This window comes from Pteronotus mesoamericanus, unplaced genomic scaffold (assembly GCF_021234165.1).
Source record: "Pteronotus mesoamericanus isolate MK-2021 breed Mesoamerican mustached bat unplaced genomic scaffold, CSHL_Meso_final scaffold_165, whole genome shotgun sequence".
In the NCBI taxonomy this organism is placed as follows: domain Eukaryota; kingdom Metazoa; phylum Chordata; class Mammalia; order Chiroptera; family Mormoopidae; genus Pteronotus; species Pteronotus mesoamericanus.
The window spans coordinates 2,170,365-2,187,936 of record NW_026555307.1 but is presented as its reverse complement, the minus strand read 5'-3'; the positions used below and the strand labels follow the sequence as shown (position 1 = coordinate 2,187,936).

At 44.7% G+C, this 17,572-nt stretch overlaps 1 protein-coding gene across 1 annotated transcript in view; it reads left to right on the top strand.

Moving 5' to 3' along the window:
* Positions 1-12,217, top strand: part of ZCCHC14 (zinc finger CCHC-type containing 14) — a 57,003-nt gene extending 44,786 nt beyond the window's left edge. The window contains exons 5-13 of the mRNA XM_054588936.1: positions 1,853-1,962; positions 3,152-3,246; positions 3,329-3,383; positions 4,437-4,716; positions 6,149-6,240; positions 6,571-6,698; positions 7,605-7,745; positions 7,829-9,298; positions 10,525-12,217. Coding sequence (XP_054444911.1) covers positions 1,853-1,962; positions 3,152-3,246; positions 3,329-3,383; positions 4,437-4,716; positions 6,149-6,240; positions 6,571-6,698; positions 7,605-7,745; positions 7,829-9,298; positions 10,525-10,580 — 2,427 coding nt within the window. The 3' untranslated portion in view covers positions 10,581-12,217. The remainder of the gene's footprint in view (positions 1-1,852; positions 1,963-3,151; positions 3,247-3,328; positions 3,384-4,436; positions 4,717-6,148; positions 6,241-6,570; positions 6,699-7,604; positions 7,746-7,828; positions 9,299-10,524) is intronic.
* Positions 12,218-17,572: the final 5,355 nt, after the last annotated feature.

Genomic DNA, 17,572 nt, shown 5'->3' with positions numbered 1-17,572 from the left:
TCTGGACTTTAGTTACATGTACTTGGGCCTTTGCTATTCTCTCCAGCCTTGGGGCGCTTGTTTTTCTCCCTTGTTTAACTCTGTTTCAGCATATGGATAATTGCTGTTGCTCTGTCTTCCAGTTTGTTGATGTTATGCCTCTCAGCTCAGCCCAGGCTGCTGATGAGCCTGTTAAATTTGCTGAATCCTTCATCTCTGATACCATGGTTTTCTTGTTTTTTTTTCCTCTCTTATTTGGTTTTTTCTTCTCTTTTCTATTTGACATCTTTTAATCAACTTTCCATCTCTGCTAAAATTTTCCATTTGTTCATACATGTTCTTTTTTTTTTTTAACTAAATCTTTTATTATGTTAATCATAGCTATTTTAAAATCCCTGTTTGATAGTTAGTTCTAGCATCTGGGTTGGTTTTGAGTCTGGTTCTGATGACGATCTTGACAGGATTTTTCTTCTCCCTTTTTCTTGGGGTATGCCTTACAGTTTTTGCCTGAATGTTAGAAATCATGTTTAGAAAATGCAGAGACCGGGGAAGCAGTGTCGCGCCTGGAAACGGCGTGCTGCCGCTCTGTCCCGCCAGCAGTGGGGTCCTCCCGTTGCCCCAGTCAGGGGCGGGGCCGGGTTTGGTACTGTTGTTCCCGTGGTTACTTTCTGCGTGCCGCAGGCTTCCGGAAGCGGAGAGCTGCTGGTACCCTGAGCCCTGAGCGGGGCTGGGAGTGTGGGAAGCTTCTCAGTGGCCTTGCTTCACACTCAGCTTCCAGCAGTCTCGTGTGACTGTGGCACAGAGAGGGGTCTCCCTGCTCTGGTGACTGCCCGACCGCCCCTCGCACCACCACCACTGCTACCTCCTCGGGGAATACAGCTGGTACTCTTTGCCTGGTCATGGACTTGGAGAGGGGGATCCTCCTTCCATCCGGCCCAGCCTTGGGCCAGGCACAAGGCCTTTGGCGAGGGCTTTCGCAGCATCCCCACGTTTCATTCCCCCGCGGCAGCTGACCTCCACTTTGTGACGGTGCAGGATCCTTGACCCGGGTGGGCCCCTTTCTCGGGATTAGAGGGGTTTTGCTTTTATCTCCCCCCAAGCCAGGGTATCTTTGCCCATGGTCTGGTACCAGGAGGACTTCCTACTCACCCTCAGAGGCAGGAAAGTACTGCTTTTGCCTTGTCCCCAACAACTGGGGGTCTCTGCTTGGGCTCTGGGAGCAGGAACGGCCTCGTTCCTCTCCCAGTGTAAGGGCTGTGGTCGTGGATTGGGTGAACCTCCAGGGAAAGGCTCAGGGTTTCCTGCCTGACCCCCAGGAGAAGCCAGCCCACACCTGTGCCACCTGTGGAGGCTCTTGCCAGTCTGCCTGTGGAAGAGAGCTCTGCAGTGAGGGCACAGTCCCCTTGTGTCTGGGGCTCCTGGCTGACGATGTCTGGCCCACACTCGGCTTGTGGGAATGTGTCCATCTTGGCCAGTCTCTTCTACCCACTTACATGGTGGCCACTTCCTCCTAGTGCTCTGTCACAGTTAAGACAGTTCAGGTATCCTGTTTCTCCTTGGAGGGACCAGTCCCTCATGCAATTCGGTTCAGGTGGTGGCCTTATAGTTCACCTCTCTGGGCTCAAAGAAAGGTACGATTTTGTAGAATATCAGGCTATTTCTTGATGTTACGGTGGGAGTTCTATGTTCCTTTGTGGCTTTCTACATCCTAAGCGGGTGTAGAACCTCAGAGTAGCTAATAGAACGGCACTTTGTAGTAATATACTAGCAGATGTCACCATCTTATACCTGCCCAGGGTTTTCTTACATGGAAGAGTTCTGGTTTTATAAAATGAATTTTGACGTACTTCCTGTGCTTTTTCATTTCTTTCAGTTATCTCAGCTATACCCTGAAGAAAATTTGGAGAAATTCATTCCTTGCTTAGCTGGCCCAGATTCGTTTTATGTAGAGCGAAACCACATAGATCTGGAAGCGGACCTGAGGTAATGCTCCCCACCCCGCCCCCAGGGCCAGCCCTGCTGGTGGCACGGTGGTGACCCATGGACATCTGCAGTGTGGGCAGGGCCGGCAGGGCCAGGCGTGAGCTGCCTGGTCATCCGAGGACCTCTTCGCATTATATGTTACTCTCACTGGTTTGAGTATCTACTTTGTTTGTAGGAATTTTCATCAGCAATGGGCAGTTTAAGACTCTTAATAACCTAGATGTGATTTTGAGGTTATGAGCAAAGGAATTTCAAAGTATGTGGTACTTGCCCTGACCTGGTAGCTCAGTTGGTTAGAGTGTCATCTCAATATGCCAAGGTGTTGTGGGTTCAGTCCCCGGTCAGGACACATACAAGAAGCAACCATTGAATGCATAGGTAAGTGGAACAATGCGGACACACTCATAGATGGAGAGCAGATGACAGCTAGTTGGCAGGGAGAGGTTGGAGGTGGAGGGATTGAGCAAAAAGAAAAAAAGACTCTTGGACATGGACAACAGTGTGGTGATTGCTGAGGAGAGGGGGGTATATGGTAATGGAAAAAAATAAAATAAAAATAAAATTTTTTAAAAAGTGAAACAATAAATTGATGTTTCTTTCCCTCCATCTCTCTAAAATCAATAAATAAAAAAAATCAAAATATATGCTACCATAACATGTAATTTTGACAGTCTTATAACAATTACATCTGATGACTATTTCTGCCCTGTAATTGAAAGTTAAGACTGATCCAGGGCCTAACAAAAAGTCTCCCAGGCCAGGTGTTTGTGGACCCCGGAGACTCTCCTGGCATACTGGTTTCATAGACGTGCAGGGAGGAGAAGGCCTGCTGCCTGGCTCCGGAACAGGCGCTGACATCTTGGCACCTGAGACCTAGTCATAGCACAGTGACTACAAGTTCCTTGTGATCGTGATGGCGCTGGTCGCATTCACGTTATGGCTCACCGGACTGTATAGTGAGCCCGTGAAGGCTTGATTGCTACAATCTGATACAGTACAAGTAAGGGAAGGTGCATGGGGAAATAGTGTGAATCATAATAAAGATCAAATGGAGTTAAATCAGGACGAATATAGATTAAGACACTACTGTTTACTTTCTCATCTAATATATATTTCTCTTAATTGAAAATGTAAATTTCAGTTTTTTGTAGTATTTTAATGCAGATAAACCCATTTGTTTAATTTTTAGGTATTTGGCTTCATTACCTTCTCACGTACTGAAAAATGACCATGTTAAGAAATTTTTCAGCACTTCATCTCCCACCCAACAGCTTCAAAGTCCAAGTGAGTTCGTAAAATGTAATTAAGTAAAAATAAGAACATTTTTATTGTCTGTAAATTTTACAACATTTATTTTAACTCACAGGTCCTGGCAACCTTTCCCTTTCTAAAGTCGGTACCATGATGGGTGTGTCTGGAAGGTGAGACTTCTACCATGTAACCAACACCTTTCAAATAATATTGTTACTTTTGGTTGTGTGTAAATAACTGTTTCTAGAGTTAAGTCATTCTCGATCTTAGTCTTGAATAATGTTGAGAGAGGAATTATGTAGAGATAATCCAATTTAAAATTGCTCAAAAGAAAGAGAAAGAAATGCTTCCTTTTTCTGAGCCACTGGAATTGGAATTCCCAAGGACCTCTATTGCAAGCTCCAGTGTCTGGGCCCTGTACAGTCTAGGTTTCTGAGAACCTTCCATTTCACAAGTGCCCAGCAAGTGAGTATGCCCATGGTGCCGGCGTGCTGCTCTGGGGGCCTCCGTTCTGGTGAGGCCTGACAGCAGTGGCAGGCGCGCTCAAGTGGCGCGCGGGCTGCCTGCCTGTCTCAGAGCTGACGTTCCAGTGGGCCGGCGTCACAGGGAGCCTGTGTGCAAGCATGCAGTTGTAGGACAACCTCGGTAGTTAATGAGTTCTCTGAAAGTGCTGACTTTCTTCTTTACTGCACACCACTTAGCCTGGCATATAGGTTTACAGTTTAGGATGGAAGGGGCAAGGAAAGAAAGTAGGTGCTTTGTGTTCCTTCCAGCTTCTAGGATTTGCTTTAAAAAAAATTGAGTATTAAAGATTTAGGAGTCAATTTTAATTTATGATTATGAGTATCATTTTGTGACACAAGTAACAGAAAGAAACTAGGCAGCTCAGCCAGAAGTTGGTTGTGACACACACATATGTATGTATACATTTGTGTACACAGATACATGTAGTCTCAAGTACATGCATAGAAAGGCATGTGTACATATGTATACACATTTCCTTAGAGCATACGGATGAACACATACATGTACGCACACACATGCACCTACAGGCATCAAACTGTGGGGTGAGGAGGGGAAGTGGCAGAAAAGGCTCCGAGGTTAGTAGTGGGAATGACCACAGGTGCAGTCCAGGATGTGGAAGCTGGCTCGTGCATGCCTCTAACAGTGATTGTCAGTGGAGGCTGCGGTCTTTTGAAACCACCTGTCCACTGTCTTCGCAGGCCTGTGTGTGGAGTGGCCGGTATCCCATCCTCTCAGAGTGGCACCCAGCACCACATGCAGCACTCAGCGGGTGCGGCTGCCTTGCCCCACTGCTCCCACGCAGGGGGCGGGGGCTCAGCACTGGCCTACCGGACCCAGATGGACACCTCGCCTGCCATCTTAATGCCTTCCAGTCTGCAGACTCCTCAGACCCAGGAGCAAAATGGGATTTTAGACTGGCTGAGGAAACTGCGTTTGCACAAATACTACCCCGTCTTTAAACAGCTCACAATGGAGAAGGTATGCTGGCTACCTAGCAGGTAGTGTAGAATTTGCTTCTTTTTTCAGGTAACCTGTCTTTCTTCTGACCTCACTCCTAGAGGAATTGAATTGGATTTCTGACTGTATGGGATGCGGGAGTGATGGTGCCTGGCATCTAACGCCTCCAGAGGCATGTCCTGAGTCCCGCATGCTTGCTGGGGGCCGGCAGTGGGTGGAACTTGAAGGCTCCCTGCAGCTGAAAGAAAAGCTGGAACAGGATTGGTTGTAAACAAACAGCTTTTTTAGGTAGTTTGGGGTCTTTACTAATTAGGTACTTTGTGTGATGTGAAGGACGTTATGTCTCCATCAGTCCTGCAATAGATTGAAATAGTGAATTCTGCTGCCCGCGCCCCCCACTGCTATCTGAAGTACCCCTCGCAGGAGGCCTGTGCAGGGGCTGCGGCTTGGCTCAAGAGGGCCAGTTTGAGGGGTCCAAACACTGGTCCCCGCAAATGGCTCTCTGTTGATCAGGCTTGATTTGGGTCATATAGCTAAAGGAATAGATGGATTTCAGGGCTTTCAAGCAGTCCTTCATAGAAATTAGTTTTTACAGAAAGTTCTCAGTAGGAGCATTTATTTACAGTTAAATTCTGGAGTTTTGGTATCACTAATAAAACCAAATTAGACCTGTATGTGGTGTTTGAGCTCTGAGCTCCCCCTGTTGGATAAAGTGACTTTGTGACTTTTATCTAGCTAAAAATTTCATTTGTCCAAAAATCTGCAATTGAACTTAGAAATCTAGCTGTTACTGCCTAGTAAAAAACAAATTCTAAGTACATTTGTGATAGTTTAGGATTCATAGATCTTAAAAACAACAGATTTTATTAACATTAGTCATGATCAGTTTTAAAAGCTTTACTCTAATGCATCAGCTAAAATGGCTACAGTCACAAATTATGTCATGGGCTGTCTTGAGCACCAGAGTATCATCTGTTCAGTTGGTGTGAGGCCTCATTAGTTCTGGTGCCCTGTACTCTTCTGGATCACCTTGCTTCCCAACAAAGTTGATGTTGGCCCAGATTTCAGGAAAAAAAGAGGTGTTAAAAGAAATTGTCCTCCTGTCTCCAAGAGGATAAAAGCTTGCATTTGAGGGGGAGTCCCAGGGAGGAAGGAGGCCCTTCCCCAAATTGCATCTCTCATCACCTGCCTGCACAGCATGGACCTTCCTTCCAGGGGACTCTGTCTTCACCAAGCAATTGCGAGGCGCCTGTGCCCCTTAGATGCAAAATGATCATCTTGTATTTTGAACTGTGGATATGGAAACATTTAGCAAGTAAATGTTTTAGTGTTCCCAAGTCTTTTATTATCTAGTAAGTTCAATCTGTTTACATATCCTAGAAGTAGGATCAAAGTTCTTTGTTTTTAGAATCTTAATTCTCAGTAACTTTGTAATTTGTTTCTTCTATGGAAGTTTCTCAGCCTCACCGAAGAAGATCTAAATAAATTTGAATCCCTCACCATGGGAGCAAAGAAAAAACTCAAGACTCAACTGGAGCTGGAGAAGTAAGTGTGAAGTTGTTTATGAAGTACATGCCCATTTTAGTTTCTGACATACTGAACAGATTGATGCTGGGACTTGGAATTGTGTTACGTGTCAATGACTGGATTACTTTTGATTGCTTATCAAACTTAATGCTTTACAGTTCTGTGAGTGTGGCTCTGGTTTGCTAGGTAAGGCCGTCTGCAGTGAACCTGACAAGTGAGAATGGAGATGATTATGATGAAAGTCACCTCTGTGTGGAATAGATGTATGTAAGCAGAGTTGGTGACACGTGAGAAGGTTTTTCAGCAGAATGGAAACCTCATCTATTTGCATGCTTTCTTACTGCACAGGGAGAAGTCAGAGAAACGGTGCATGAACCCCTCGGCCCCACCCACTGTCACCAGTAGCGGAGTGGCCCGCGTGCCCCCCACCAGCCATGTGGGGCCCGTGCAGAATGTGCGGAGCACCCACGCTGCAGGTGCGCGAGCGCCGGGTTAGCCTGGACACACGGACGGCAGTCTGTTCTTTTGATAATCATTAGACTTCATAACACACCCTTTTGCCATACACATTTTTTTCAGTATTTACAATGACTGTTCGTTATTGTAGCTTTTGTAATCTTTACCATAGGAAATTAAAAGTGTCTTGACTTAGGAGCTGGAGACTGATAACTCACCTGAAGTTGTTAGGGCAAAAGAATTAGATCCAGAAACTACTATGATAAGAGGGAAAGAGCAGGTAACATACAAAATAGATGAGAGCATCTCTTTTCCCAAGATGGGGCACAGAGGTCATGTTTAGGTCATTGCCTAGTAAGTCCATTTTGAAATTTCTCCTTAATGCCTAACTACCAGCCCTTTTGCTCTGGGGACTTGAAGTTCCAGTGATCCTCCTCCTGCTGTTTTCTCTCCTCAGAAAAAGGTTGAGCGACCCCCATATAAGTTGCTCTGTTGTTTTATTTATATAATAGAGATATCAAGAGTAACAGTACAAGAGTGTAGGGGAAAATGCCAGTGTATCTTTTAAGTGGTTATTTGACTAAAAAGGTCTTATGTCCCTGAACCTCATGAAATAGGGTGTTTGTGGATGATGACTTTCGTAGCACTGTGCTGATTTGGGAACCTTCTATCTCATTCCATGGTGTTTGAGTAGGGAGGTATCTGAGCATCTGGCTGAGAGCATTGCTGTGTTTGCATCTGCTGTATAACCAGCCACGTGACTGTGGGCAGTTGGTTCTCTTAAGATGTCAGAGCCCTGTCTGACTCTTGGGGCTGATGTAAAGAAATCAGTGTATGGTAGATGTTCATGGAGGTGGGTGAGAGGCGTCCGATAGCGCATGGACTTGGGTGCCACCTTCCGACTGTCACCTCTCTCTTCCGTGCAGCGCTGCGGGTGGAAGTGGAGCAGACACCTCACCAGACGGCCCGGGAAGGCAGCTCCTCAGAGTGCTCCAGCTCTTCGCCCAGCCCCATGGGGGTGCAGGCCCGGGAAGAGAGCTCGGACAGCGCCGAGGAGAACGACAGACGTAAGGATGCCCGGCGTGGCTGGCCCAGGGTTGCTCCGCCCTGGCCTGTGGGACTGTGCTGACCTTCCTGTTTCCATCTCTAGGTGTGGAGGTGCACTTGGAGGGTTCCGATAAGGAGAAGCCTGTCATGCTACTGAATCATTTCACTTCAACTTCCGCCAGACCCACGGCCCAGGTTCTTCCTGTGCAGAATGAGGCAGGCTCTAATCCGTCGGGCCACCACCCCCTGCCTCCTCAGATGATGACTGCAGCCTCGCACATCGCTCCCATCCGAATGCTGAACTCTGTGCACAAATCGGAACGAGGGGGTGCGGACATGAAGCTCCTCTCGTCTTCTATGCACTCACTGCTGTCTCTGGAAGAAAGGAATAAAGTCTCTGGACCAAGAAGTGGCATCAAAGTGGACAAGAGCTTTGGCAATGCCATGATGGACGTGTTACCCACGTCTGCCCCCCATCAGCCCATGCAGGTCCTCTCTGGACTTACTGAGAGCAACTCCGTGTCACCCACCGTGTCCTTTGGTCCTCGTACCAAAGTTGTCCACGCGTCTGCACTGGACAGGGTGATGAAGCCGGCCCAGCAGCCAGCCCTGGTGGTAGAGACGAGCTCTGCTGCCATGGGGACATCCAGCACGGTCTTCCATGTGGCTCGGCCACCAATGAAACTTCTGATGTCTTCATCTGTCCCTGCGGATTCTGCCATTTCTGGGCAAACTTCCTGTTCTAATAACGTGCAGATCAGTGTGCCCCCTGCAATAATAAACCCCCGGACTGCTCTGTACACAGCCAACACCAAAGCTGCCTTCTCTGCAATGAGCAGTGTGCCCGTGGGCCCCCTGCAGAGCAGCTTCTGTGCGAACAGCAACACTGCCTCCTCCAGTAGCCACGCTTCCCCATCCTTCCCAAACATGGCCACTGTGCCCAGCTGCCCCGCCCCCAGCTCCAGCCCTGCGCTCTCCTCAGTCCCTGAAAGCAGTTTCTACAGCAGCAGCAGCAGCAGCAGTGGCAGCGGTTCCCCCGGGAACATTCCTGCCTCTGCTCAGAACCATCACCACCACCACCACCATCAGCAACCACCGGGGCCCCAGCAACCCTCACCCGGCCCGCCACCTGGCTGCGTCGTGTGCACGTCCTGTGGATGCAGTGGGAGCTGTGGCTCTGGCGGCCTGACCGTCAGCTATGCCAACTATTTCCAGCACCCATTCTCGGGGCCATCCGTCTTCCCCTTCCCCTTCCTGCCCTTCAGTCCCGTGTGTGGGAGCGGCTACGTGGGCACGCAGCAGTATGGCAGCAGCACCTTCCCAGTCATGCCCTCACCCTACGGCAGCAGCGTGCCCGCGGAGCCTGTGCTGGGTGGCCAGTCCACGTTCACCGTCCCTCCCATGCAGAGCTTCATGGCAGGGGCGGCCGGTGTGTACCAGGCCCAGGGCGTGGTGGGCAGTAGCAATGGTTCCAGTCACAAAAAGAGCGGCAACCTCTCATGTTACAACTGTGGGGCCACCGGTCACCGTGCTCAGGACTGCAAGCAGCCGTCCATGGACTTCAATCGGCAAGGTAAAGGCGGGCCGCGGCCGTCGAAGCTCCGGAGGCAAACCGGCTTCACTGGTTAGCAGTGCAGCGCTACCCAGAGAGGTGCAGGAAAAGGTTTATTGTTTATGAAAATAATAGTAAACGTTCTTCTTTTAAAAGCAAAAATCAATTTTTCAAATCTCTTTGAAAAAGCATGAAATTCTTGGTAGGCTGTGAAGTTCCCAAAAGGAGGGTTACTTTGGTTCTGAGACTGTCTTCATGATTTTGGCCTGCTCCTTATTCTAGAATGTGACGAGCTGGCTGTGGAGAGGGGGGTCTGGCCTGATGGCTCCTTGGTCTATTACTTCTTCCCATGTGACTGGGGAGCAAGTATGGGTGATTTAATGTCACCCCCAACCTTTAACTGAAAGCCTAGGGCGTAGCACATAAATTCAGATGCTGCAGATGGAAGTCCGTGTCCCCACTTCTGTTCTCCCCCCTCCAGGGTGCCCGTGGCTGTTGGTGTGTGTACATGAGTGCGTGACACCGTCCTCACTGCACTGCCATCTTCTTTCTTCCCACCTTTCTCCCACTTGCTCTCTTGTTTGCTTTAGTCAAATTCAAGTGTATGTCTGCTGTATTTATTGCAACGGGTTTGTTCTTGCAATTGGTTTTGGAAAGGTCATTAAACTGGGCATTGGGAAAGTTGGTCCCAGCTCTGTGACTATTTGCTCTGCGGCCTTGAAGTCACTTGATCTTGTAGGTGCGAGGGTTGCTTTAGACCTGTGATGACCAGACCTCCCAGTGTATCTTAGTCATCTGGAGAGCTTTAAAGACAAACAAGTCAGTCCTAGTAGGTCTGGTGGCAGGTACGGGCGACTTTTGGCTATGGCCACCCGTGTTGATAGAGATGGTGCTGCATCTCCTAAAGCAGCGAGCCCAGAGCATGTGATCCTTGTCTCTGGGCCGAGGCATGCTGGACAGTTCACCAGCTATGTGCTGTTGGAGTCAGAAAAAGAGCTGCTAAAAGAATTAAGGAATGGATTAGTAACTGTTCAGTTACTTCACCCCTTGTCTGATTTTATAAACTAATATAGTAACATCCAGTTTTTGGGTGGGAGAGGGGGGCTTGCAGTTGTTGGAAAGAGATGGTCTAGATTTCCAGCACCTGAATCTTGACCAGTTACTCTGGAAATAACTTTGGACAGATCAGTTGTTTGTGGTAATTCTACAGTGATTCAAATGTGATCTCTTTTTTTCCCTCTCTCTAGGTACTTTTAGGTTGAAATATGCCCCTCCAGCAGAAAGTCTGGACTCCACAGATTGATATTTTTCTCTGGCAACAGAACACTATTAAGCCATGGAGACATAAGGAAAATTAAATACAAAACTGAGAAGTCTAGTTGCTGTTGAGCTTAATATTTTTAATCCAAAGGTGCTTTACTTTATTAGACTGGATAGAAAACCTAGCGTAGGAGTGCATCAAACTCAGTTTTATTGCCAAAATTTTAGATTGGAGCTCGATGTCAGGACTTGCCTAGTGGGTATCTCCACAGCGGGTGAAATTGGCCACCTCCACCCTTGGTTGCAATGCAGAGACCTGCCGTCTCTGGAAGAGCATTGCCGTAACTGGTCCTTCTAGGCTCCCACGTAATTCCAGGGCAGCTACGCGAGATCGGAAGTGAGAGCTGAAGGTTGGAGTTCTCCAAGTGGAGTTCCACCAGTCGGACTGTTGACACCCCTGGGTGAGGGAAAATGTCACCTTTGTTTTGTTTTGTTTTGTTTTGTTGTTTTGTTTTGTTCCTAAAGTGGTTAGGCACTAATTTCTGAGCTTTTTAAGGATTGCACTACGGAAGAATGTAAACTGATGTCAATCTCTGCAGTTCTGGGAGACATACTCCCTGAGACCAGTCAGTGCAAGACATTCAGAGGATCTGTCTTTACAGAGTTGGCACCAGCAGGCCACGTGACTTAGCACACAACAGAGATTTTAGTATTTACTTCCTTCCTTAGAACACTTTGTAGCAGTTTCAGGTTTTTAATTTTTTTTTTTTTTTTTGCAAATAAATTTAAACTACATTATTAAGTAGCAATAGTTACTCACAACAACTAATATCTAAGGGTCCAAGTCCCAGAGAATTCCTAATTATCAAAGCTTTGAGAATATGTTCTTTACTGGCCCTTCCATACCTTTCAGTCCTGTCATCTTCCACCACGAAGGAACTCTCACAGAGACATGGTGACAGCACTGCCTTTGTGAGTTGGCTCTGACAGATGCCGTCTCTCCTTAGCCAAGTTTGCAAGCTTATTAAATCTCACACAGACTTCCCAGAGACCCCAAGGCTTACTGCTGACAGGTTCACACTTGAGACACACACTTCAACAATAATACAGCCCTGTAATTTATGAGCAAAAGATTTGCAATTTTCTCTGTCATCTTCTTTTGTATTAGGCTGTGTATTCATAGTTAGTTCTGTTAAAAATTACCTGGAAGACTAATAGAAAGTGGTAGACTCTCAAAGAGACCACGCCAACAGGACAGCTGCGGGACCTGCAGAAGTCTAGTTTTATCGAGGTGAGAAATAGTCCTCACCGCACAGCTCTCAGTTTCACCCCATTGCAGTGAGAGCTTTGGGGCCTGAAATGTAGGGACTTAAATCTTTAAGACTAAAGGGAATTTTCTGCTGAAATAACATTTATTTTAAATGCGAAAGCCTTCAGTATTAAAATATTGATTGGTAAGGCCTTGCCCAGGGATTTTTCCAGATGAATATTTATTTTTTAAAAAAATCACAATAGTCAGACCATTCTTAAAATGGGACAATCAGCCTCAAGCAAAACTGATGTAAATTAAAAGAATACCCTAGAATTTGAGGCATTGTGATGTGAGGCTTCACATTTTGAGATCAGTTTCCTGGCTTCATGGAAACTAAAGTTGAAAGTTGTTACCTTTTTTTTTTTTTTTTTATAAAAGGCTTTTAGTAGAGTTTTTTTAGAGTTTTATTTTAGTAGAGTTTTATTTCTATGCAATGCAGAATTGACAGACCTCTGTATTCTTATCTCTCGTCCTGGTACACAGTATCATCAGATACGGTCTTTAAGCAATGGCGATGCTTACAGCAGCTTTTGGGGGGAATGTTACATTGATCTCTAAAATTAAAAACACTACAAAAATGTCAAAATAATGAGAACTGACACAATTTTGCCTTAAAGAATATTAGACTGGAACTTGTCATATTATGTTAAAGGAAGACTTAGAGTGTTCATTGATGTTTACGATTTTAATATTTCTGAAGGCCGTTGTAGTGGCCTGGATATGTGCTGAAAGCCAAACTTTTAAATTTTTTGGTTTTTTAAACAAAGAAATATTTTAAATAAATCCTATTTCAACATAGTGAAATTGTTGAAAACTGTCTCATAATAAAAAAAAATCATACTTAGGTTTTTTCTTTTAATGGTCAGTATTGGGGAATGAAGGTACATGTTGTTACCCTTACAACTATTTTGATAAATATTAGAGGTTAGTATTAAATACGACAAAAAATTAAACTTTGATTTGAAGTATGACATTCAGAATGAGGTAAATATCAGACATTGTGTGGCTGTGTTCCAGTCATCAAAGGTGTTAGAAGAATTCCTGGTTTCTTTGAAAGTGCGTGTGTGGTGTGACATTTCCAATGAGGTCATTCCAAGTTGACATTTGTAAAATATAAATATGAGGCACACAGGACATAAAGCTGCTGATCTGTCAAATATCTTCCCAAATGAATCGCATACTTGGACTTGGGAATATTTGCTAGCAGCAGTATCTCTGATGAATTTCTCTCCAAAAGCAACCAAAGTCAGTAAATCTAAAAGAGCATTTTGCATTTCCTCAGAAGATGTCCTCACCAGTTAGAAACACAGATCAGACTGATCCTTTCAACTACTTAGTCATTTTCCTGAAAACGTGGCTGTTTCGAAGTGCCGTGGCAACCAGGTAGGTGTGGCACCAGCCACTTTGCTTTGTGTAGTCTGTCATATATTAAAGTTTCTAACCCCATTTTTATCTCCAAGAATGGGGAAAGAGGAATGTACAGATCAAAGTACAATACAATGTTGGGGTGAAACTTAATCTTTTTTTTTTTTTAAGAAAAACACTCAATTTTATACATTATTTTCTAATTTTTATTTCATGGTAATACTGAAAATTAGAAAGTGTTTAAACATTAAAACTCCTAATTGTTAAAGAGCACTGAGGAAATGGGAGCTAGCACTTCTAATAAAAATAGACAAATTTATTTTTTAAAAGCAGATATGTGATTGGGTATTTTAAAAAAACCAGCATCATCTATAATCTTCAAAAGATTACAGGAGTCAGCTTGTTAATATAGTAGTTAGTAGGTTGAGTACTTTAGTTCACTATATTTAGAATTCTATAGGTCTTTTATCGCAAGAAGTCAACATAGTTAGTTCACACTACACATTATGTATGGAGGCGCAGTAGCAGTGATAGTAACTGTGCCTAACATCACGCAGCTGTAACGTGTTTCCTGTCTGAGCACAGGCTGACCGAGGCTTGCACTCATCCACTCACTCCAGTGTTTCTAGTGAGCACTTGCCAAGAGGAATCGGGTTGTACCCTACCTTCCTCACTCCCTATCATTTTGTCACTCTTCCTGCTTTTGTGGTGGTTTATTTGATGCCTTGTTAGTTTTACATACCGATAACTGATGGCGTTACATGTTGAAGAGTCTTAAAGGTTATAAGGGAAACCATGTCCCTGCTCAGCTTGACCACCTGTCTCAGAGGATGGGCTTGTGGAACCTGATCCTGTCGGCCATCCTTTCCAAAGTACGGATGACTCCCAAAGAATGAGTCAGGTGACATTTAAAGCCACGGGTTCTGAAGAGGCTCAATTATTGAAAAGTCCCAAGGTTCTGAAAGAAAAGATCTTTAATCAACATTCATAAAACTACATACTGTGCTGGTTGAGGCCAAAGGTCAATGTTGCTACACTGTTAATGGAGGGAGGGGAGTGTTGGTTCTCCGTCCTGGGTATTGTAACAAGCCCCTCACATGCGTAAGTTCTTACATGCACAAAGACAAAGGCTTTGGTACTGAAACTGAAGACCTCGTATACTCAAGAATCTTCACAGCTTCTACTGGACATATTTTCTTTTTAGGAATGAAGGAAAAGTCTCCCATTTTTGAGCCATTCTTTTATGTCAATTCTACAAAATTGCATGTAACTTTATAAATATTTTTTAAAAATATAGTTTTGTAAATATTTAATATTCTGCTAATTTGATTTTGAATTGTAAATGTCAAGTATTCTGTTTTTGGGGTTTTTATGTTTTATTATACTTTGTTAAAAAGGAAAAATTGTACATTTTTAGAATGTTTTTATGAGTAAATTTAATGTACTGAAAATAAAAATTGAAAAAAACCCCTTTCGTTTCATGAGGTCTTTGTCTCAAAATATGAAGCACACATTCTTTTCAAATAAATCACAATTCTTGATCTCTACACTAGGGAGTCAGTTCTTTCTGCCTTCTTCCCAGCTTTACAAAAAGGGATACTTGGTCTTAAATCTGTTTTCCTTCAAGTTCCCCAGGTTTTTAAAAATATCCTTGATATGGACAGAAATTTGAATTACTGATTTGGGGTTTAAGGATGTTACATACAGTGGCAGGTTTCATAACAATCAAGGTTGGTGTTAATAGATTAAAGCATCTTTTCCTAAAATTTAAATTTTTTTTTCAATTACTGTTGTCATAGAGTATTATATTAGTTTTAGGTGTACTCTAGTGATTAGACATTACATAAATTACTAAGTGATCATTCAGATATATCCTGTATGAGTCCGACACCATACTTAGCTCTTAGAATGGTATTGACTATATTGAGTATGCTGTACTTCACATCCATCCCTATGACTATTCTGTAACTATCAATTTGTACTTTTTAATCTTTTCACCTTTTTCACTCATTCCTCCAACCCCTTTCCCATCTGGCAACTGTCAAAATGTTTATAGCTATGAGTCTGTTCCAGTTTTTCATTTTCATTTTTTTAGATTTAATTGTTTATATGTATGGCTATTTTATTCATATTTTTATCTTTTTTCCTTAAAGAAAGCCCTTTAACATTTCATATAATTCTGGTTTGGTGGTATTGAACTCTAGCTTTTTCTTGTCTGGGAAGCTCTTTTTCTTTCCTTCAACTCTACATGATAGCCTTAGTGGATCATCTTGTTACAGGTCCCTGTTCTTTATCACTTTGGATATTTTGTGTCAATCCATTGTGGCCTGCAAAGTTTCTGTTAAGAACTCAGCTAACAGTCTTATGGGAGCTCGCTTTTAGATAACTAACTTTCGGCATTTTAATTATGCTGTGGCTTGATATGGGCCTCTTTGGGTTCATCTTGTTTCTCTGTGCTTCCTTGACTTGTATGTCTATTTCATTCACCAGGTTAAGGAAGTATTCTGTCATTATTTTTTCAAGTAGCTTTTCAATTTATTGCTTTCTCCTTCCAGCAACCTGTGATGTGAATGCTGATATATTTGAAGCTGTCCCAGAGGCTCCTTAAACAATTTTCATTTTTTTGGATTTTTCTTTTCTTTTCGCTGTTCTGAGTGGATTTTTTTTTGCTTTCTTATATTCCAGGTCACTAATTTGATTCTTGGCATCATCTACTTTATTGTTGATTTCCCTGTAAATTATTCTTCATTTCAGTTAGTATAGCCTTCATTTCTGAGTGGTTCTTTTCATGCTGTTGAAGTTCTCACTGAGTTCATTAAACAGCCTTATAACCAGTATTTTGAATTCTGCATCTAGAAGATTGCTTGTCTCCACTATATTTAGTCCTTTTACTGGAGTTCTGTTCTTTCATTTAGGACCTGTTTCTGTCTCCTCATTTTGGCAGCCTCCCTGTGTGTGTTTCTATTACGTATTAGGTCGAGCTGCTGTGACTCCATAGCCTAATTTAGTGGGTGTCCTATAGGGTCCAGTGGCACAGCTTACCTGTTCACCCAAGCTGGGCATTTAAAGCGTGCATCCCCACCCCCTGTGGGTTGTGTATACCCTCCTTTTATAGTTGAGCCTTGTTGGCAAGTCAGTGGGAGGGATTTAACCCAGGTAGGTCTGCTGCAAGGACTGACTGCTACTACCATTGAAAAACAGCTGTGCAGAGGCCCACCCCACAGAGCAGGACTTAATTCAGTGGGGCTTTGGTGCCTGCCTAGTCCACCCCTTGAATGTGTTGCCTGTGGAGGTGGTTGGGTGGTGCTTCAACATGGCCTGAAGATGTCCGCTGGGTGCAATGGCTCTGGGGCCTCCTGGGAAGTACAGGCCAAGGTCAGCCGCCGCTGGTGTTCTACTTGGGTATGCCCGGCATGAGCTACAAAGCTATCTGCAGGTGGCTGCTACTTGTTTTGGTCTTGGAGATGTCCAGGAGAGACCAGGCTGTGAACCAAGATCAGCTGCCACTAGTACCAGGCCTGGGGCCACTTAGCAAGGAGTATGGGGCACAGCAAGGCTTGATGCTTGCTGCCTGTATGAGAGATTTTAGGAAATCTGAAGCATGAGCTAAGTCAGCCATTCGTATGGAAAAGCCACTGGCAACAGCTTGGGTGAGCTGAAAGCTGGGTGGAGCAGGCTCTCAGGGAAATCACCAGGGTGGGCAAGCAATGTCAGCCAGGTTGATGGACACTCAGATAAGGCAATGCCTGCCTACTCTGTTGGGGAAGGGGCTCAGCAAAGGAACAATGGCCTCTGCCACCACTTATGTCTTGGAGAAAGCTGCCTCTCCAGGCTTCACCATGATACCAGACAGTTGAGTTCCTCCCCATATGTCCCTGGTGGCTTTTGAGCTGTTTCTCTAGTAGTGGAGCTCAGAGGGAGTGAGCGCCAGTGTCTGTGGGTGGTCCCTCTAAGAGGCGCTGTCTGGGACTCCAGAAGCTCTTTGCATCACTGATCTTTGGATCCAGCCAGAAGTTGTGGAGTCTTCTCTTCTGGCACTAGCCTCCTGGGCTAGGGGGCCTGGTGTGGGGCCAGGACCCCTCACTTCTCAGGGGGGACCTCCACAGCCAAGATCTCTCTCCTGATCCACCACACATGGTTGCAGAACAGCCTGTTCCGCGTCTCTGCCCCTCCCACCAGTCTCAATGAGGCTTTTGTATATCTTTACAAGACTTCCATTCAGATTTCAGGTGGTTCTGAATGATGGTGGTTCTGCAGTTTAGTTGTAATTCTGATGTAGATGTAAGCATCTTTTGAATGTTTCCACATGTGGTGAATGTGACATTAATGTGCCATGGCCATCTAAAGCTCTGTTCTCT